General features: G+C 38.3%; 2 protein-coding genes across 3 annotated transcripts; one reads left to right on the top strand and one right to left on the bottom strand.

The window, feature by feature from the left end:
• Nucleotides 1–1,333: 1,333 nt before the first annotated feature.
• On the top strand, nt 1,334–15,476 carry LOC109997706 (phosphatidylinositol 5-phosphate 4-kinase type-2 beta). Of its 2 annotated transcripts, none has more exons than XM_029280866.2 (10): nt 1,334–1,933; nt 5,590–5,687; nt 6,486–6,582; nt 6,697–6,849; nt 7,943–8,089; nt 9,887–9,925; nt 10,735–10,848; nt 11,296–11,563; nt 11,914–12,017; nt 14,292–15,476. In XM_029280866.2, the coding sequence occupies exons 1-10, from the start codon at nt 1,790–1,792 to the stop codon at nt 14,370–14,372; spliced, it is 1,245 nt and encodes a 414-aa protein (XP_029136699.1). In that variant the 5' UTR covers nt 1,334–1,789; the 3' UTR covers nt 14,373–15,476. The 2 variants fall into 2 exon arrangements, with proteins under 2 accessions (XP_029136699.1, XP_020507937.1); XM_020652281.3 differs by having other exon boundaries at nt 1,335–1,933; nt 11,296–11,557.
• Nucleotides 15,477–17,064: 1,588 nt separating this feature from the next.
• On the bottom strand, nt 17,065–21,724 carry psmb3 (proteasome 20S subunit beta 3). The gene is made up of 6 exons (XM_020652282.3): nt 21,566–21,724; nt 19,793–19,977; nt 19,155–19,262; nt 18,825–19,002; nt 17,315–17,409; nt 17,065–17,228 (listed from the first exon to the last, which is right to left on the bottom strand). The coding sequence occupies exons 1-6, from the start codon at nt 21,566–21,568 to the stop codon at nt 17,180–17,182; spliced, it is 618 nt and encodes a 205-aa protein (XP_020507938.1). The 5' UTR covers nt 21,569–21,724; the 3' UTR covers nt 17,065–17,179.
• Nucleotide 21,725: the final 1 nt, after the last annotated feature.

The raw sequence follows: 21,725 nt of genomic DNA, 5'->3' as shown, positions 1-21,725 counted from the left end.
CCAAAATGACATAATTTACTTTAGCCACACAGCTAAGTCAAATGAAATGATCTCGACACTTGTGTAGTGGTAATCAAATTTTATATTTCCTTTGTTAACTGTTTTTTGCACCAATAAACCAAGACAAAGTCCTTGTATGTGTAAATGTACTTTAAAAAAATGCAATAAAAACCAACTCTGATTCTGAAACAGGTGCTCTGTAGTGCATTGTTTTGTGTTTTAAGCACCCTGTGGTAAATACATTACTAGCTGCAATAACTAATTAGATATATATTTATGTGGTACAATCAAAAGCTGTACTATTGTCATAATGTCCCAAACGTTTGAACTTATCAAATCTCAATTTGATCTTTGTTTCTTGACTTCTAAGTCTCATTGCAAAGCGTGTGTAAAAGTCAGTGTTTGAAGGTAGCTCAAAGTGTTCTGTCAGGTATTATTATGTTGAATCTTGTACAAAAAATGTTGCGCATTGGAAATTGTTCTCTTCATTTTGTCTTATACTGAAAGACATAATAATTCAACAATATTTGTAAAATAATAAGTGAATTTATTGAAGTATAGCCCTGAGGGATGACTCACCTTGTTTTCGAGGGGGTCCAACACAGACACATTCAAAAATACTAAAGCTGCATGCGCCAACCCACCAACACAATATTTATACAATGCCAATACACCCACACAATGTAAACAGGAACTAGATATCACACAACACATATATTACATATAAAATAACTAAAAGTAACATAGTTGTGATACTAGTGAGGTGCACATTTACTGATGGTAAGACAAAAACATTTGATGTGCACATTTACTCAACAAAATTGTGTTCCACTTAAAAAATACAAACATAAATAATCTACATAAAGATTACTGGCATAGATAATTATCTAATATTGTGAAATTACCTTATTTTAAAATTCTGCCACTTGAGAAAAAATAAAGATTGAAATCTGGATGTTTTGCTTTGTGCTTAGTTTATCATAGTTCCATCCAAATCAGACAAGTTTGGAACTTTTTTTCCACATTTAATACTCTTTAAGTCGCATTAGATATTTAGATTTTGGTGTGTCCAAATCGTCAAAAAGTAGCTGAGACAAAAAAAAGTAATGCACCTGTCCCCAGCTTTAACTTCTTCTGACTTGCTTGTTGGCATTTGACTTATAATACATAGAGAGGGATGCACTGAGCGGACTAAGCCTCAGCCTTTCAGCCTTTACTATTCCTGTCCTGTGAGTAATCCTGGTTCAGGTCCTGCCTGTGGTCAAGGTGAGATGTGGAATCCCCTGCAGTTCTGCCTGCGGCCTGCTGGGGGCGCTGTTGCCTGTGAAGTGTAAGCGGGGACGCCATCTTGAGGAGACCCCGAACGCAGCGCTCGGTTGGCGGTGATTGACAACAATCTCAGGCGCATCATGATGGGATTACACACTGACAAGTGAAACAGCATCACTTCAGTTTTTTAAGTGCAGAAATTAAATGGAAGAGGGGCAGCGGTGTGGAGAGTGTTGACCGCCAAAGGGTTGTTTTTTCGGGCACAAAGAGAGGCTGCGCTGTGTAGCCTGATGGCCGGCTAGCTGCTCTCTGGACTCCGACGCGGCCTGCAGGAGGAGGAAGGGTGGTGACGGCACAAAATGCTCTACCGCTGACTCCCAACAACACACCTGAGACTCGCTGCGAGCTGGACGACGAGCACGATGCACTTATAGATTTTAAACCCTCTTAACTTTTCCACATTTTCTGTTGTTGTGTGGAGGCTCTGACCGACAGTGAGTGACCCTAAACCCCCCAAGACATGTCATCCAACTGCACCAGCGCAGCGCCCATCAGCGCTAGCAAAACCAAGACGAAAAAGAAACATTTTATAGGACAGAAAGTGAAACTATTCCGTGCAAGTGAACCCATTCTCAGCGTTTTAATGTGGGGTGTCAACCACACGGTGAGTACGTGCAGAGTGTGTCGTTGTGTGCCTGTGAGCAGGTTTGTTTATGCTCCTGTTTTGATTTAGCTAGCATGCTAGCTTGTTAGCCTTCATCTGTCACTTCAGCTTTGATGCTTTCAGATGCTCTTTACTATTTGTCTATTCCTAAGGATAGTCGCCGTGTTTTAGTGCTTATTGTGGACACAAGTCTTATTGAGCTGTCGGTGTATTAAACTAAGTGATTGCTTGGTAGCTAGCCGCAGTTTCTTGTTGCCTGAAGCGTTGCGTTTTGCAGGGATTTAAAAAGCCTATCTGTTCCACTCCCTGTAGCTTTTATCAGACAAGAAAGAAGCATCCTCATTGCAGGGTTGTGCATATTCACACAAAACAAGAGCGTAAACAATCTGGCATCATAAATCATTGATGGTGAAGAAGTGTTTTGCAGCCAAGTCGTGAGCTGCTGCAGCTGTAGTGCAGGCATGGAGTGGGAGGGGTGTGACAGGCAGCCGGAGCGGCAGGTTACACTGATTTTCAGCAGCAGCAGCAGCAGCAGCAGCCTCCCTATTGTTTCAATAAACCTGCTCTGCGCTTAGTATTTGCAGCCTGCATTCAATCGCTGCAGTTTATCCCATGGCATCAGCTCCCCCTATAAATAGAGTCGAAACAAATAGATCGCATTCACATTTGGCTGAGGCTGCCTGTGGCTATGAAAAGCACTGTGAAGGGCAGATTGGACACCAGTGATGGATAGAGTGGGTCTGAACCAGCAAGTTTGGTCTTGCTGCCCAATTTGCAATACACTTAGTAAGTGTTAAGTCAGAAACCCACTGTTGCACAGTTTGATTGAAGCAGCCTCTCAGGTGTGACCAGAGGCTGTCAAAGATTAAGATAAACTTTATTGATCCCCCATGGGGGACATTTTTGCGTTACAGCAGCTCAAGAAAACAGGAAACAGGAATATAATTATTAAAAATAAAAATAGAAGTTAAAAATCAAACATATGTACGTCAGTTAAATAAAATAAATAATAATAATAGGTAGAAAGTAGAAACTACAAGAGTTGAAACTTGTCTTTTTACTCTGAATGGAGAAGGAGCAGCTAACTTTTATCTGCAGTGTGAGTTCTTTGCCTCAGTCAGGTAACTAAATCTGTATTTGTGGTTCCCTTATGTTATATTAAGTACATTTTTTAATCATCAGCAATGTTCTGATCGATCAAATCGACCAGATATTGACCAATATTTAATTTTTGAGAATGACACAATACTAACTATGTAAGGGAAAGTTTCACTCTCAAAATAAAAGACAATCGATATTATGAATTATCAAGCTGGAGTGAGAATAAAATAATTCTATGTGGACTTTTGAACAATTTTGCTCTGATCTGATTATTCAGAAGGCTGCTTATTGAACACATAACTTTATTTGATTATTTTAACAATATTGGAGTCGCCTAATATTGTCCCAGCTGTGACGCTCTTCTACATATGCTGCTCACAGTCCTGAGAGTATTTGAAATCATAAAGTTAAAGCAGTCTCTGGTGGAAAAAAACAAGTGATACCTTCATGTGTAAATCATGTCGAGCAGTTATTCTGCATGATGTGTTCTGTACATTCAGTTTTCATGCTGGTGCATATTGGAAAACATATTTCTGTGATAGGGTCATACTGCCCTGATGGATTTAGACCGACATTTAGTTAACTTTCAAACCTGCTGATAGTGACAACACTCACAGCACATTTGACACTGTGTCAGTGGATTTGCATTCTGTTGATTTCTCAATGAAACAAGAACCTCAAATGTCAACTACCCTGTTAAAAGAAATGACACAGTGGATGAAATGGATGCGACCAGGGAATTAAAGAGGCAGCTAATGATACGGTTATCACTGCAGTATTCAGTGGGTGAACTTTGGCAGTGGGTGTGTGGATGCAGTGCTCAGAACCTGTGATTTGAGGTGTGGGTGGGAAGCCGTTTCAAGACATCAAACAGACTCCTCATCAAAGTCCTCTTCTCTCAGTCAGAAGTTGGATGCATATTTAATTGTGCCTGAGCTTCATAGCTGGAGGACTTCACGTCCACACAGTGTCTGCTGGTGTTTTCATGATGTACCACACAACACCCGTTTGATGCTGAAAGTTCAGTGAGGCCGATTATTTTAATGTCAGTAAATAATTGCCAGGTCTATTCAAGCTTCAACTTCAGAGTCCATTCAGCATGATTAAAAGAAGCCTTAACAATTAAGGACCGATTGTGTTTTTATAGAGGCTCAACATTAAAACACATAACGACATGCTCTCACTGAATCATTTCACTGCACTCCTTTGAGTTAATGTAGGCTTCCCCGGGCACATTAAGGAGGCTATGTGACTTTACTTAAACCTTTTTCCCATAAAACTTTATAAAATCCTAAATGTATGAATAATAACTTTGTGGAATAAAATACACTTTTTTTTCATTGGCTGCTAATTTTCTCAATGGTGTGTGTGTGTATATGCTACTTAGCTTACTCAACATTTGAGCCATGTTGTGGGGTTTTTGACCCCAATACTTATTTATGTGCGATAAAAATCTGTTAACAGGTTTTGGCGTTGGCTTCATAATGACACGATGTCTAATGTACTTCAAGCATTGTTGTCTGCAAACAGAATATGAAACATACACACACACATACTACACATACTAATGCATCTGTGATAGGCCTTTATATTTACAATAATATCGTCCAAAAAACGAACAAGTTAGGGTGTTATGTTTTTATTACATTAAAAATAATTACTGGAGTTATACTTCAAAACGAGAATATATTTCACAACAGGCAGCTGTGGCTCAGTGGCAGAGTCGGTCGTTTTCTCAAGGTAGGCGGTTAGATCCCAAGCTCCTGCAGCTGATGGTCACTTTACACAACAGCTTCTTCCATCAGTGTGTGAATGGGTTGGTGAGAAGTCAAAGCGCTTTGAGTAGTCAGAACTGAAGACTAGAGAAGTGCTATACAAGATCAAATCCGCTTAACATTTACCATATGTAAAGGAAAGTATGTTCTTCCTCTATTCCAAACTACTATTTGTAGTTGATATGTCTGTTGTTCCTTAAAGGCTTTTTGACTCAACTTTCTCTCTGCTGTCTTGTTAGCGCTTCAATGTTTTCCCTCAATGTCTGTTTAACTGAGAGAGAGAGAGAGAGAGAGAGACCATTAGTGTGGGCTGTTGTTGCTCTGCATGCCCAGCAGATAAGACCAGAATCAGGGACTTTGTTCGCAGCAGTAGCAAGAAGAACTCATTTGATGCAGAAAATAATTGGTGCTTGTATTTTTGGGAGGCTTTTGGTAGGATGTGTGTGGGTTACATGAGGCTGATAAAACGTACTGTTTGTACACATTGAGGTACAGCGTGTACTCATAGATCTATTCTGTTGAGTTAACATGTGCAGGATTCTATCCTGACGGCACAACATGTAAAGCACATCTCCGTATGTTTGACTGGAGCTGCACAGTGGAGTACTTTGCGTAGGCGTCTGTTTAAGCAAACTGTTCCCATATTGAAATCACAAAGTCAATATTGCAGCTTTGGTTTCTTATTTTCCTGAATAAATATACCGTTTGTTATTGAATGTATCGGCTGTTTTCTTCGTCTGATCTTAACTATTTTTCCTTCTCTTGTTTTTTCGCCTTCAGGTGAACGAGTTAAGTAACGTGCCTGTACCAGTTATGCTGATGCCAGATGACTTTAAAGCCTACAGTAAGATCAAAGTGGACAACCACCTATTTAACAAGTAGGTACATCACAGCGTATACAGTATCTGCTCTATCTAATAAGTGCACAATCTGTAGTCAGGGTGTAAACAAATGGGTCAACTGACCACCCGAGTTAGAGGCACCAGCCGTCTCTCCAAAATGTTTTTATGTCTGCTCCAACAATTCCCTCATACGTGGATGTATGTGAAATTATTTCATGACATCTTGCCTTTAACAATTCTTTTCACTCATAAGTTATGTGTGAGATATTCCTGCAGGGTAGAGCCCGATGAATAATCAAAACTGAGTTTCAATCACAGTTTCTGGCCTACATGATTATAAAATCAAGATAATCAAGATCAAATGATTTTTGTGCCATAATTTGCTTTGCAATGATGCTCTTGTTTTATAAAAGCAATGTGCACTGTTTTCCACATGGATTCAGGATGACAGTAGAAGGACATAATCATCCGAATGGATAAAAAAAACACGCTTAAAGTTTTGTTTTGAGAACCAGCTTACATGAAGAAACTCCCCCGAAAGAAGGATTCAAAATGATGCACTAACTACTATGAAACTTGTTTGAAATGCTAAGTTTAAATGTTAATTTGTAGATTTAAATGCCTCATGTTTTGGTTTGTTGTCTGCTGGAAAAAAAGTGTCATCCAGAAAACCGACAGCAGCAAATTCAGCTTACAGTGTTTTTGCTTGAGCCATGCAATATCAGAAACGAGAAGCAAGCAAACCTTTTTTATACATAGTTCTTCCTGAATTTGTCTGAGCTGACTTTGTGTAACTCTCTCTCTCTCTCTCTCTCTCTCTCTCTCTCCTGTCAGAGAAAACCTGCCTAGTCGCTTTAAGTTCAAAGAGTACTGTCCGATGGTGTTCAGAAACCTGAGGGAGAGGTTCTGCATCGATGACCAGGACTACCAGGTGAGGAATCACTTCTGGATGAAAGATACAAACCCATGTTTATGAGTGAAGTGAAAAGAATTAAAAGGCCATATGAATGTATCTGGACTGTCTCTTTTTTTTTTTTTTTTGCAGAACTCTCTGACGAGGAGTGCTCCACTTAACAGTGACACGCAGGGTCGCTTTGGCAACCGTTTCCTGTCCAGCTACGACCACCGCTTTGTAATCAAAACAGTGTCCAGTGAGGACATCGCCGAGATGCACAACATCTTAAAGAAATATCACCAGGTAGAAGTCCTTCTCACCTCTGCACAGAGACACAGAGAGAAGGCAGATTATTTCTGAATCAGTAATGTGATTAATGATGTTTGAAAACACAGTCCATACTCTAAAAGTGCTTGTTCAGCTAAATGACAGGCTTATACTTTGACTTCACGTGTCCTAATTTAATTACATAAGTTCAAGTTCAAGTTATCTTTATTCGTCAAATGCACAACATAGCAGGTAAAACAGTCATAGCTGCCAATTATTTTTTTGTGTTCCAAGCTCTCCTTAACAATGCAATAAATAATATAAAAATAAAAAATATTAAATAAAAGCTAAAAATAAAGGATCCTGTCAGAGAAGGATCTCTCTGTTATAGGTGAAACTCTTGTTTTTTTAATCAGAAAGCCATTACATTGCTCTCACCTGAGGCTCCAGGACTCCATGAGTTGAGAAAGTTGTCCCTTAAAGAATACACGACTTGCTTGAATACTGCTGCATCAGTTAGTTAAGATGTTGTGTTATTGAAGCAGACATGGAGCAACGACTTGTGTTCTGCGAGGTAGAATAACTTCTATTGTCAATGGAGTCTGGTGGTGTTTAAAAATATGGTCTTTACTTTAAAACAAAAAACAAAACAGTGTATCTGTTATTATTGTCAGACACTTGGAATAACAACTTCATTTGCAAAAAAACCCCAAAACATATTTAATGGAAGGACTCTGATGGGCACATTTATCCCCAAGGATTAAATGGCAAGAATGATTGCACCTTTCAAGGCTGCAGGTGAAAGCAATCTACTGAAGTGTTCTTACCTACTATTATTATATACCCCAAAGTAGAAGGAGAAAAAGAGCCTAGGTTTATAACTACTGGACTTAACCATGTAATCAATACATGCTCAGTTTTATAGATCCTGTGCTCTGTGAAAAGGGTTACAGTTCCTTCATTTGAATTCAAAGTCACAAATGCATGAAAATGAAGCGAGAGTGTAGAAACACTGTGACTGTTGAGCAGTGTTGTTTCCAGTATTAATCAGTTTTCATACTGTATATTTGATTCCTCACTCCCACACTTAATGTTTCACTCTGTGCTCTCCTCTCCTGATTGCCTCCAGTTTATAGTTGAGTGTCATGGCAACACGCTGCTCCCTCAGTTCCTAGGCATGTACAGGCTAACGGTGGACGGCGTGGAGACGTACATGGTGGTGACCCGGAATGTATTCAGCCATCGGCTCACCGTACACCGCAAATATGACCTGAAGGTAGGATGTGTTTGAAGTTAGATGGCATCTCTCACAACAGCTATGACTTCACACCAAGTTCACACATTATTGATGTAAAACATGTACATTATATACATTATGGATTTCTTTAAGACGTGTACAATGTTGTATAATCCTGATTCAAAAGAAAAACAAAAGAGTCTTTCTTTGTCTTGGACTTTTCAGTCATATGAGCTGAAGCAGCTTTAGAAGCTGTGTTGTTAGCGTCAGTGAAACTGATGCTATAATTAAAAAAAGGGGCAATAAGGGGAAATCAAAGTCAAGGGACGTATGATTAAGATCTGGATGCCCTACTAAAATATGCCATCACTTAGAATTATTAGCTGAGTGTATATGCCAAAAAAAAAAAGCCATCTTGCTTCAGGGTTTATTTCTGGCAGCGTGGCCCACTGAACATGTGCAGTGGTGTTCTGCTTGTGAGTACGCTAGACTTAGGTTACGATGAGGTCACTCATATTAAATCAGCACTTCTGCTTTTAGAAAAGGTTTACAAACATAAACGCCCCGTTTTAAAAGTGTTCATAGAAATAGATACACACGACCTTTGCAGGTGGAGGAGCCTCACAAAAGTTTATTTTATAACGGTGAGGGGAAACATTTTTCAGGTATTTGTGGCAGTCGGTGACAATGCAATATCGAATTCTCTGACCAAACTGTCAATGGTTGAGTGGTATTCTGGGTAATGTAGGCTTCAGCTTCAGTCAAGTGAAAATAATGTGTGGGAGAAAAGAGTCATATCTGTGGTGGTCCTCTGTAGAAATTAGGATATACTGTAATTTAGATGCTTTAAAGGATGTGGCGTGTGTGATTTAGGTAGTGTTATAACCTATAAGATCAGATATACTTTATTGTCCCTAAAGAGACATTTGTCTTGGACGCTGTCCAGCAGTTGCAAGATAATTAAAAAGTAAATAAATAGAGATCATATGAAAATGTAACAATTTCACATTTACATAAAAAAAACCTTCCTGCAGCAGCGACATCTTGACATATTGCACGGCCCCTTGGCACATCATCCTTCATCGCCTGTTATTCAGAATATTAAACGGACATCAGTCTGGTCTGAGGGAATCTGAATCTTCTCCCAGAGGGTTATAGTATTCACTGTTTGTTTTGTTAGTGTGTTGTTTTACCTTGAGGAATATTTCTGGGCAGTTTTTATTAGGTTTTTTTTTTTTTACACTTGTGTAACAGGAGCTCCTGCTCTTTATTTCAAAAGTAAAACTTCCCCCATTGTTCTTCATCTGAAGCTGAAAAACCTCATTAATCATTCAAATCAAGACGTAGTAATGCTCTGTGTAAACAACTTAATATCTTTGAAATAGCATTCGCTGAACACTGAGTGAATAGTGACCTCATTGAAATGTAAATAATCTGTTGAGTTTCAGATATCTTCTGAGAAGGACGAGATGGACGTCTCATGTCACTTGAAATTGAGAATTCAAAGTCCACTTTATAAATTCACTGGAGAGATTAAAGATATTGTTCATTAAAGAAGAATTCAGGGTTTGTGCTGAATACTTCCAAACCAGTAGATTTGGCAAATGGTCCTCTGACTGCTTCTTTTACTCTCTCCTAAAATAATCATTCATAGCACAAGCCTCCTCTTCTCCTGCGCTGTATTCTCCTGAGAACACAGCCTTACCCATCCAATATTGACAATTCAAAGAGAAACTGTCTGAGTAACACTGGGTAATGTGCTTCTGATGTATCTCTAGCTGCTTTCAATTGATTCTATTTTTAATCTTATTTTCTCTCTTTGTTTTTTTTGTTAAGGGTTCTACGGTCTCTAGAGAAGCCAGCGATAAGGAGAAGGTGAGTTTTATTTCTGTGCATGATGTCTGCTGACATGATGGGACCAAAATAAATGCCCTCAGCTCACCGTAAGAGGCAAACTAAATTAAGTTGTCTTAAGTAAGCAGATGTTCTCTAGTGGTACCTTTTTACACCAGCATCACTCTGTTTGTGTGTGTAAGCATACTCTGATAGTGTAATAGGAAATGTCTCTGATGGAATAAGACTTCATCTTTTTCAGTCAGAAAAGAACTCTTTGAATACTACTGCATTGGAAGTCATCGAGCCCACCCAAGGCGTCCCTGTGCCTGAGTGATTTATTGCACTTCATACAATTGGAAAAGATTAAATATTCACTGAGAGGGTCTAGAAACAAATTTCACAGCATCTGGGATCCAGTATTAATGTATTTAGCTAAACTTCAAACTTGACCGGATACTACATAGAAGAGAAAATCAAAGAAGTTTTCTTCTTATTTTTATTATTATTTCTTTTTTTTAACATAGTAAATGGAGGAGTGGTACCCTGTGTTCCAGTTTGGGGTGGGGGGGATTATAGTCTTCTTTTACTTTCAGTACTGTTTTATTTGGTGTGTTTTTGTGTTTAAAAAAATAAAAAACTGCATGCTTTAATACCTGCCTGTCATTATCGGATGTGAATAAAAATATGTATAAAAAAAAAAAAAGATAAGAACTGTTTGATTTTGAACATGTCTCTTTGTCTTTGTTTGCATGACTGTTTGAATTGTTATTTGTAATATTTATACCCCACATGTCTACAGTTGATGTTGATAACCATTATTTATACCTATTTAATATCCCTCTCTTTAGGCTAAAGAACTCCCCACTTTTAAAGACAACGACTTCCTGAATGAAGGCCAGAAGCTTCAGATTGGAGATGAGAACAAGAAGTACTTTTTGGAGAAGCTAAAACGGGATGTAGAGGTTAGAGACACGTCCAGTTCATCATAACTGCTTCAGTATCGCTAAGCCTCAAAGCGCAATGTGGACACTTTCTCTCTAATAAAAAACAACCAGGCTCCAATCAGAACACACTTAATAAAATAATAAATATGAGCAACCGAGAATCAGTTTTCCACAATATTTTGGGTGTTTCTTTCATTGTTGTCTTCTACATTAACATGTAAAAGATGAATTTTATTTCTGACAATGGAAGGCGTTACACTAAGGCTACGTCCATACTAGTAAAGATAAAGTTTATTGATTCCAAGACCAGTGTGAGAGAAAAAGAAAAAAAAATGCTGTTTGCGTTCACACATTCGGGAAATATCTGGAGTTGTTCAGGAGTTTTTTTCTTGTGTGAAAACCTTATCAGAGACAACAAAGCCTTCCATTTGATGCTTTCTGTGTATTATTGTGTGTATGTTTCAGTTCCTGGCCACCCTTAAGATCATGGACTACAGTCTTCTGGTAGGCATCCATGATGTAGACCGGGCAGAGCAGGAGGAGATGGACGTGGAGGGCACAGGAGAGGAGGAGGAGTACGAGAACGACGGGATGGGAGGAGGGGTGCTCACCGGCTCCTTCGGCACACCTCCCGACAGCCCCGGGAACCCTCTCAACTGTGGAGGATTCTTCGGCCCCGGGGAGTTCGACCCTTCTGTGGACGTTTACGCAATCAAGAGCCACGACAGTGAGGGTGGTCTTTGACTTTCTGACTTACTGATTTTAGCTGTAGCTTTATATATTACACACTGAGAGCTGATTACATGACCACCTGTCTTTGTTTGTAGATTAATAAACCCTAACCCTTTAACTTTTGCAAGCGAAGACAGTTAAGCTGAAATATTTACACCAGGCAGACTAAAGAAACCTCAAACTAAGGAGTGGAACAGACAAGGAGTGGTCAAATCTTGTCATACAATAATAATAATAATAATAGAAATGTCTTTGTCACAGAGCCACGCCAAAGAAATGAGGCCATGACGGCAGGTCACTTTGACTTTCAGGTGGTAGGTAATGCTTTGTGATGTGCTCTTCTTTTCCTAGGTGCTGTGAAGAAGGAGGTATACTTCATGGCTATCATTGACATCCTCACGCACTATGACGCTAAGAAAAAAGCTGCACATGCTGCCAAAACTGTGAAACACGGGGTGAGTGTCAAGACTGCAGCAGTCTCCTTCACACTTGGGGGCTATGTGGGAAAAGAGGGGACAATAGAGTGGCCCCCAAAATGGTCTTTACCAAAAAAAACATGATGACTATAGAAGTAGAAAATGAGAATTATGTATTTGCTCGACTCTGGTGATACATTATGTCATCATCATCATGATGAAGGGGTTACATTATGATACGAGGATTTATTCCCCTCCTCATGACTCAGCCTGTGTTTGATATGTGTTGAATTCTTCATAAGTTAATGTTGTTATGTGGAAGTGGAAGATTTAATTGACTGATGCTAGTTGACAACACTGCCACCTAGTGGTGGGGGATTTAAACACAACAAAGACTACAAATGTTGTGATGCATGTGTTTGATTAAGGTTATAAGCTCAACATGTCTACATTAAATAGTTACAATAATTAAAATATTAAAAGATCAATTTAATATATGAAGGATTAAGGGATTATAACATATTTGATATAATTGTTATCTCCAAGGATTAATATTCCTATTCACTGACTCTTTTTATAATTGATTTCCCAATTCAGTAAATCACATACTTAAATGTCTCTTTTTGAGCGTAGAACTAGACTGTAATATGAAAACAAGGACAAGCAGGTACAACTTAATTAAAATTGTTAATCCAAATGTAAGCAGTAAACACAATGACCAAGATGACTTTGATCTTGTTCCTTTTCATTTGTTCTTTGACAGTAGTGAGTTCTGACAACTTCAGGTCATTTAGTTCATTCTTAGATTAAAGGGCAGTGAATTCATCATCATTTTTCACAGATTCTGTTGAAAATAAAATATCTAAATGAAAATATGAATTGATATATCAGTTTATATTCTCATGATGATCTATTTATATTTTATTTATTTATTTTTATGTACAAGCCCTGAAATGCACTGCTCAAAAACTTTAAAGGAGCCCTTAATGGTCACATTATAACACTGAGGCTTAAACTTCATGGATATCAATCTGTCCATTTTGTGAAGCTCAAGTTATTGTGAATCAGTTCCTCCTGCTTTGCTTCAAATGACAGTGACAACAGGTACAGTGGAGAGGCAAAAGCAACACATGTGGCCGCCACATGTGTTGCTCTTTCGTTATCCTTCTTCTTCCTCTCTAGTTTTTGTATTCTGCCACGGTCCTTGTCACTGCTGGTAGGATGAGGTGGTACCTGCAGCCCAATCAGGTGGCAACAAGTAGTCCAGCTGCTCCAGCATGGCACGTCCATTGGCGAGGTTTGCTGTGTCTCCCAGCACATTCTCAAGAGCATGGGGGAGACCCCAGGAGACCAGTAGTTACACAAAGAAAAGCTAAGTAGTCAGGGCGTTAGAAGGGCATCGACCCCGCAGCAGGACCGGTATCTGCTCCTTTGTGCGAGGAAGCACTGGAGGGTGGCATGAGGCCCTGATGTTCAGTTGTAGAACCTTTGCTCACTGCCCAGCACAGGGTCGCTCGATTGGCATTACCCTAAAAAACACCAAAATTGGCAGCCCATTTTTATTTTTTTATTGTGATACGGTGAACAAGTACAAAACAAAAATGTGCACATAGACATGACAATTAAAGCGACGGCAAATAAACAAAAACAGGCAAAACAGGCAAAACAAAACAAAATCAAAATACGCAAAACATTAGCAAAGACAAATACAATTAAAGTAGATATAATAAAAGTCAAGTAGTAAATTGAGGTAGTGTATAAGAAAAGTGTGAATGTGTGTGTGGCAGTGTAATGCATTAAAGTGAGTGGCTGAATTAAAGTGAGTGGCTGAGTTTTATTAGTAGAAAAATAAACAGAAACAAAAGAAAATAAATATATGTGTCAGCATTAATGGAAAGAATGTATTTATATATATATAAAAACAATAAAATAAAATGTTTGGTGTTAATGTGGCCATCATAAAAAGAGGGAGGAAAAGAAGAAGAGAACAGGAAAAGAAAAATAATTACACAGATGAGAGCAGGTTCAAACTGAGCAGATGAACGTCACATTTAAATCCAGCCCTCAGTGGGTTGATGAATTTGGTTTCCATTGACTTCAAATTATACAAAATACATCTGTAAAAATTTTCAAAACTTGAATAATTAATTTATCAAGATGATCAGATGTGTGATTTAAGTGTTCCCTTTAAGGTTTTTTTTTTTAGCTGTGTGGTTGAATAATCAGGACTGGAGGAGTATTTTAATGCACATAACACTTTTCATTTGTGTCACTCCATCTTTTTAATTGTCTTCTGTGATGTTATTTTTTCAGGCGGGAGCCGAGATCTCGACAGTGAACCCAGAGCAGTACTCTAAACGATTCTACGAGTTCATGTCCAACATCCTATCATAGAATCATCTCCCCCTCCCCCAAGTCCAGCCTTTCACTTCCTGTCATGGATCTGTCAAACGCCACGCACTTATTTCTCTTTGTCTATTTCCCCCACACCCGCTCCCTGCCTCTCTATGTCCTTTAAATGTTCTTTTTTTTTTTTTTAAATATCAGTATCTTCCCGGTGCCAGCATGAGTCTGGCAGGAAGGATGCATTGAGCCTGTTACAATTTCTCCACACAGATCTCCCTGCCTCCCTCATCCACCGCAAGGAAAACTTATGAACCCCCCCCCCAGCTAGTTTGGAACATCCTGATAATCTCCCTTTTATTTAAAAAAAGAAAATGTCTGCCTCCTGACCCGCCTCAGCCACCTTGTTACTCCTCACGCCAGCACGGAAACTGTCTCACTAATGCCTTGAACGAGTTACCAGTTCGTTAGTAGAGTCTCTTCGGTTTCTGTTCATGTCGATGTTGTTCTTATGATTTCTATTAGACACAAACACACACACGCGGATGTAAACAACTCACACAGATGCTGAATGGTCAGATTGCATGACAAACTCTTTGACGGTCGCCTTCAGACTTCTCTCTCTCTCTCTCTCTCTCTGTTACAACAGAAAAAAAATACAAACTACTGCTGACAAATTGGAACAACAGGGGATAAAACATTCATATATAATGGTGTATTACGTAAATGAATGCAATATCAAAATGCATGGCTGATGTGTACATGAGACTCCACCAGTACGTTGAAACATCAAAACCACTGAACTTAGCGTCTGACTGTTTTGACTAAAACTGAAAAAGAAAACAAACGGAAAAGAAAAAAACAGGAAAAAAAAACTTGGTGTTTGAATGTTACGTTGCCATATTGTTTTTGAATATTTTTTAAATTTAACCGTGAGCTTGGTGGAGGTTGGTCTAAGAAAAAAAAATTCACATAAAAAGGGGAATTCTGCAGCAAATACTTGTTTTATTACCATAAGGATCATTTTTATATCTTGTTTACATTAATGTAGCAATTTTGTGTTTGTATACAGTATTGTTTTGTTACCAACAGACATTAGAAAAAAAAAGGTTACTTGAAAATGATTCATTGCATATTAAAGGGAGTTTTATCTTGTTTTTGTTGTTGGACTCTGATTGTTTCATTAAGTGACTTTATTTTTTATGGCATGTGATATCATCAAAGCTGTCTCCGTGACAACTGACCCAAAAGTCACGAGATAGACGTGTTGATGCAACAAACAAAAAAAAGAGAGTAAATGGACCCTAAGGGTTTCTTATAAAACAGCAAAACACTTCTGATTGTGCCATTATCTCAAAAATCTGAACAATAATGTGTGTTTCAGGTTTCATAAAAAGGACATTTAAGAGATTTATTATCACATTAACTCAGTTTGCTGATTGTTTTTACAATAAAATAAATAATACAAATTCAAATTGCAGAGGTGTTATTGTCCAGACTGACTCTCTTGAAAGTGAATTTCAAGAGTTGTCTGTGAAGTTCTGATTTCTTTGAAATCAGAACTTCCTAAAAGTTGCTTTGAAAAAAAATGATTTAAAAATGATCCATCCCAAACCCAAGTTGGGCTAATCCTCATGACATCAACGGGTTTATTTTTTAAGAGGCTTGACAGCTTCCCCTGAGCCGCTCAAGACATTCTATTTGTACGGACCAATTACAACACAGACTGACAAGAGATCAAAGAAGGTCTATCATTGATATATCTTTATAAACAAATGTTTTCTAGTATAAGCCCAAATGGAAACCCCCATTACAGAACATAGCACGTACAAATCAATGCTTGGGGTTATTTAAAAATGTGTTATCAAGTAGTTGGTCCAGAAGTTCTTTAAAGTACTACTAACAGTCCAGCACATGTAGCAGCACTCTGCCATCAAACTGAGAGCGCACAATAAAATCAATCTTTAATAAAGTTACACCTTAAGCACTTATTAAGTACCTTTACTTAGACCAATCAGTGCAAATCTGACCAATAATCCATTAAAGGCGGGCGCGCTGGTGGCGCAATGGTTAGGGCACGCGTCCCATGCATTGAGACTCTCATCTCAAGCAGTAGGCCCAGGTTCACTTCCAGCCATGGCCCCTTTCCACATGTCATTCCCCACTCTCTCCCTGGTTTTCTGACTCTATCCACTGTCCTATCTCTGCATTAAAGGCACAAAAAGCCCCCCCCAAAAAAAAATCCATTAAAGGCAATATTCAGTGTTAGTAAAAATCTATATTGGCTACCAGTTTATATTAGCTGCAAATTTCCCCTCTTAAAACACCTCAACACTGGTCTGAAAGGTCAGGCTCTACTGCCATAAACATATTCAATTTTGTAGAATGAATAGAGTACCATTCTACTTTTTTTTTTTTTTACATTTGAAATTTAAGCTAAATGTGAATTGACTTGAATAATGATCTTCCTTTTTTCAAGATTTGACAACATATCTTGGATGAAAGCATGGCAAATGGAGGAGAAATGATTCTCTCTGCAGTGTGACACACTGGACTTCAGTTTCTGTAATCCAGATAATCCTCAGGACATTTAAAGTGTTTTATATTTAGACAGCCCTTCCTATCACTTTTAGTCAGTTGTAAAGAACGGGATCTTGGTTTGGTGCAGAACTTAACTTGTAGGCTTTACAAAATGTGCAACGTAGAGATCTGTACAGTGAAGCAGTGACAGCAATACAATCAGTCAAGGTCATAACCTGGGTTCATTTATTGAATAAGAAAAAGAAGACGGTACAAGCATTGTTTATTATTTTATACAAAACATTTGTAATGGTGAAGTGCAGAGAGAAGCAGACGCTCTAGTCCATCCTGGCCTTCAGGGTTCGTGTGGTGATCTTGTCTTTCTCACTACCAGAGAAAAGAGTAGGCTGTCATTTAGTGCCAACACATTCCCTCTAACCTGTGCACACAGTTCTTGTTATCAAGGTACTTACATGACATGCACCACCACTCCCATGCCAGACACGGCATCTCTATCAACTGCATTCAGCATCGCCTGGGAGATGGTCTCAAACAGGTCCTCTGGTTCCTGCACAGTCACACATTGAACAAATGCACAGTCATCAGTTTTAAAGTGAAGAGTACCAGTAGCAAGAATAACAAGAACCTAGGCAGAAACTGTGACAGGGAGGTGTGTTTTTAATTTCTAGTTTGTACCCACAAACAGGCTGAGCAGAGCTCGCGGATCACAATGGGGCAGATTATGAACACTGCATTAAACTCTGTCCAGATTTCAAACATTTCCAGGTCACAACTACTGTACATACTTTTCCACACTCAAATGTCCAAACTACTCTGTGTAATATCAGATCATTTGACATCAGGTTACAACTGGCAGGATGTTTAAACTAGGGCTGTCAGCATTCACTTGTTAATCAAAATGAATGAAGGTCTGAAATGAATGCATACATTTTTTTAAAGTGCGACTAATTGCATGTTATCCCTTTATGTTGTCCCTTTAGACACACTGTGGCTAAGCCTCTGCAGTGTAGTCACAGTGCTGGAAAGAACGACACTGCTGCATCTTTGAATGTCTCTTTTCACTTTAGAAAACTTTTAAGACGGCTCAGCTGATGTGTCAAGAGTTATATACACCTCATGACATCATACAGTTCACTTTTTACCATTCCTTTGAGCTGTTTGACTTTAGTTTTAGATCTGCTACAAGTTATTTTTCCGTGGTTAAGTTAATGTCTTTTTAAAAATAAAAGCAAGTTTGAATGAATTAAAACAACAATTAAAGCACTCTGTTTGAATTCTAAATAAAAGCCTAAAGCCTGAAATGTTGCGGTAATCCCAATTAAAACTTTGAACTGCTTGACAGCCCTAGTTTAAACCTGTTGAAATCTCTGCCCCAAGAGGAAGTAACTTATCTGTGCCAACTATACTTACATTATTTACCCTAAGGATTTATGTTAAGGTTTCCTCTGTATCTAGTTATTCTTTCTCTACAAAAAGACTCAAATGACTTAAAGATGTACAATAAATGAAAAGCTGCTATTTCAGCCTTGTTTATTTACTCCCCATGGGAAATAAATGCATCCATACAGGCATGGTGTCTTTGATCAAATAAGAACACTTTTATGATCATCACCTTTTCCTTGAAACTAATTTGGTGTACGTGTCCAATCCATTACACATGGCTGCTATTGTGGAGTTTTTCAGACTTTGTGGAAAATAATCCTCTTAAATTATACATTTCTTCTAAAAATTGCTAGACTTGTATAAAGAAGAGTGACAATAGTCTGAAGTATTTCCATACATACTTAGATCTGACCATTTTCCAGATACAACATGTGTTCTATAGGCACATAAATGCTTATTACACAAAGGATAAGCAAAAGTAGGGGACTATTCATTTGCAGATCAAAACATTTTCATTTATTCAGTGTAAAAACTTCTGTACATGTATAAGATTGATCAAAAGCTTCGACCACTACTTACCATGTCTGGTTCCCACAAAGATTCGCACATGCCGTACATCTGCTCTGAGCAGGTGCCGCTCACTACAAAGTCTTCTGTGACCATGGGGCAGCCAATCAGATCCAAGGAGCAGATGAAGGGCTCTAAGGTTTTGGGATCTAGTCCTGCGATCACAGGCTCAATGTAGTATGGCCCAAACCTAAGGAGAGGATCACATATCAACCACAACATTATTTACAATCATATGAGTATCTAAGCCTGCCTACATTATTTTGTCTTTATGCAACTTTCAGGTTACACATGGGTGTTGCTTACATTCACATGGTTTAAAGTTAAATTCAGTGCACGCACCTCTTCTCATACAGCAGGTTGGACACCATGCTCATGAAGGTCTTGGGCTTAATCTGACGACCCTCTTTCAGCTCATACAGGTTTAGTCTGAATTTAAGCCTCTGGGATCTACATGCAAGGCAAAGACATCCAGTTTCCAAAAAGAGAAAGAAAGCACAGAATACAAAATTATTTATTTCCTAGCTTACACTTACATTGTAGATTTAGACAACAGTTCCCCATAACAGTAAGCAGTATAGTACTACTCAAGTTCTCAACACTGGTTGTCATCAGAGACGCATATCATTAAAGTGGTTTTGATTTCCAGGTTTTCTAAATAATAAATAAAATATGTGTTGTCAGTTGGTGGAGCCTCAACTAAAGCATGCATCATTGCCCAAGTAGTGAAAGAATTGTGTTCGGACTGTTAACTCCACTCTCCTCAGTTAAAAACATAAACAGAACTAAACAAAACAGAACTGTGATTACATGATGCACACACACCACACATTTCATCTGCACATTGACACCATTATTCTATATTTTGTATATTCAAATAATATTTTTTTTAAATTGTACATTATATTCTATTTTACTGTATACATGTGTATTAGTAATTTAATGAGAGAAATCAATTCAAGGGGGTTAACCACACTCACACTGTCTGAACATCAGTGGCAAGTCCGGCGAGGCCGATAAACAGCCTGTCTCCCATGGGGAAGATCTTCTGGAAGTCTGTGGTGACCATCTGAGCCTGAATGCCAAATCTCCGGTCAGCAGCTATCGCCACACAGTTTTTCCCCCGCATGGCCATGACAGCCCCTCCATTATAGGACATAATAGACTGGATGAGAAGAGAGATGATAGGTAAGTCAGTTCAATTGATTAACAACTGGCAGAATGTATTAGCAATAGTTCTTAAGAACGACTATCACTATATTGTTAAGGCAATTACACAGAGCAAAACAAACATTTTTTCAATGGGTGTTTTTAGACTTGAAACAGCTTGAATAACTATTTTTCCACTTTAATTACTGCCCTCTTGTCAAGACAATCGATTGATTGATATAAGTTATAATGATCAATAAAAAAGATTACAAGTAGAAGCTTTTCCATTACGCATAAGGTAATGTAATAAGTAAGTAATGGCATTAAAATAATCAAAAGGCAGGAATAAGAACTTCACAGAAGTGGTAAACATTAACAGTTTAATCAGTTGATATCTGTCTTACGTTTGTTATATTTAATGATAATTACATAATATAGTAAGTTTCAGAGGACACATTGACTCATGCCTTCTGGTCCTGTCCTTTGCTCACTGGATTTTGGTCCAAAATATTTGACTGGTACTCTAAGGCCTATAACAAACTCTTTTATCCAGATGCTGAAGTTGCAATCTTTGGCTGCTCACAGTTAACTGAATGTACATGTACATGTCTTCCCTGCAATGCTCCCGAGCACTGGGGATGATTATCCCTAAGAGACTCATTCTGACAGACTGGAAGTCGTCTTCCCCACCTTCTTTTCAAAAATAGATCTCTGAAATGATGTCAGCCATACGAGTGGAAAAACTCAGGTTCCTGAGGACAAGTTTGATAAAGTAATTCTTGGCAATCTGGGACCCATTTCGTGTCCATTTGGACAAAGCTGATGTGGGTTGAAAACTCACCTTGTTACCACCACGGACCTGTTCTCATGAGACTTGACACACAGCCTATTCGGGTTTACTGAGTGACTGGCAGCTATGCAAGAAATTTCTGTTTACTTTTCACTTGTTTTTTTTATCACCAATTTTTTGAATATACATGTCTGAGCCGTGTTTTATCAAAAGATAAAAACTACAAATAAAATATTGAAAAAAAAAAAAAAGACGTAATAAAGTCATTGTGACCAAAGTGGATTGAAACATTGATCTGTTTATGAGTTCACTGCGGACCAAACACACACCTTGACTTTTTACACATCATATAACACTGAGGCTTCTGCTAATCAAGCTGATAAAGTGATTACACGTAATCTAATATTAACACAACATGATCAGTACAGTTTGTTTACCTCTGGTACAAAATAATAATAATTTAAAGATGAGTAAGGTCGCGGAGCTGTACAAAACATATCTGTAGAATAAATGTGAGCTAGGTTACAGCTAAGCTACTCATTTAGCTTTCCGGATATTACCCGGCTAAATGTGTGATTTGGTGTTCTGTATCGTTATCCAGAGTTATATTTATAATAAATGGTTATATAAAACTGTGATAACCTAAAAAAACAAACACTAATGTACTTTGTTTAAAGACTGTAACGCTTGTCGGCATGCTAACTGTCTGTATGTTAGCTTAGCCAAGCTGTAAAACTTTGAGCCTTATGAACTAAATTCGCACAATTTTAAATACAAAACCATTCATAAATGATATACTCTATGATGTTCTTACCATTGTGATAGTTTTTTGTTATATTCCGACAAACCAGAAACTACAATCTCCTCTTCGTTTAGTGCTATGCTCGTTTCCCAGAGTGACTACACGATTTAGAAACACAAGGATCAGACTACCATGATTGAGCTACGTCATCGCTTTCGCAAATTGCGATTGG

The sequence above is a fragment of the Labrus bergylta genome, chromosome 1, assembly GCF_963930695.1.
Source record: "Labrus bergylta chromosome 1, fLabBer1.1, whole genome shotgun sequence".
Classification (NCBI taxonomy): Eukaryota; Metazoa; Chordata; class Actinopteri; order Labriformes; family Labridae; genus Labrus; species Labrus bergylta.
The sequence above is the reverse complement of the archived record's forward strand: the minus strand, read 5'-3'. Positions and strand labels throughout refer to the sequence as shown.

Coding starts and splice junctions, on each gene's coding strand:
- LOC109997706 (XM_029280866.2), top strand. CDS start 1,790: ATGTCATCCAACTGCACCAGCGCAGCGCCCATCAGCGCTAGCAAAACC. Junction 6,583..6,696: donor TCGATGACCAGGACTACCAG/GTGAGGAATCAC, acceptor TTTTTTTTGCAG/AACTCTCTGACGAGGAGTGC. Junction 11,564..11,913: donor CAAGAGCCACGACAGTGAGG/GTGGTCTTTGAC, acceptor TTCTTTTCCTAG/GTGCTGTGAAGAAGGAGGTA.
- psmb3 (XM_020652282.3), bottom strand. Junction 19,003..19,154: donor AACCTGCTGTATGAGAAGAG/GTGCGTGCACTG, acceptor TCCTCTCCTTAG/GTTTGGGCCATACTACATTG. Junction 17,229..17,314: donor GGAGTGGTGGTGCATGTCAT/GTAAGTACCTTG, acceptor TTTCTCTGGTAG/TGAGAAAGACAAGATCACCA.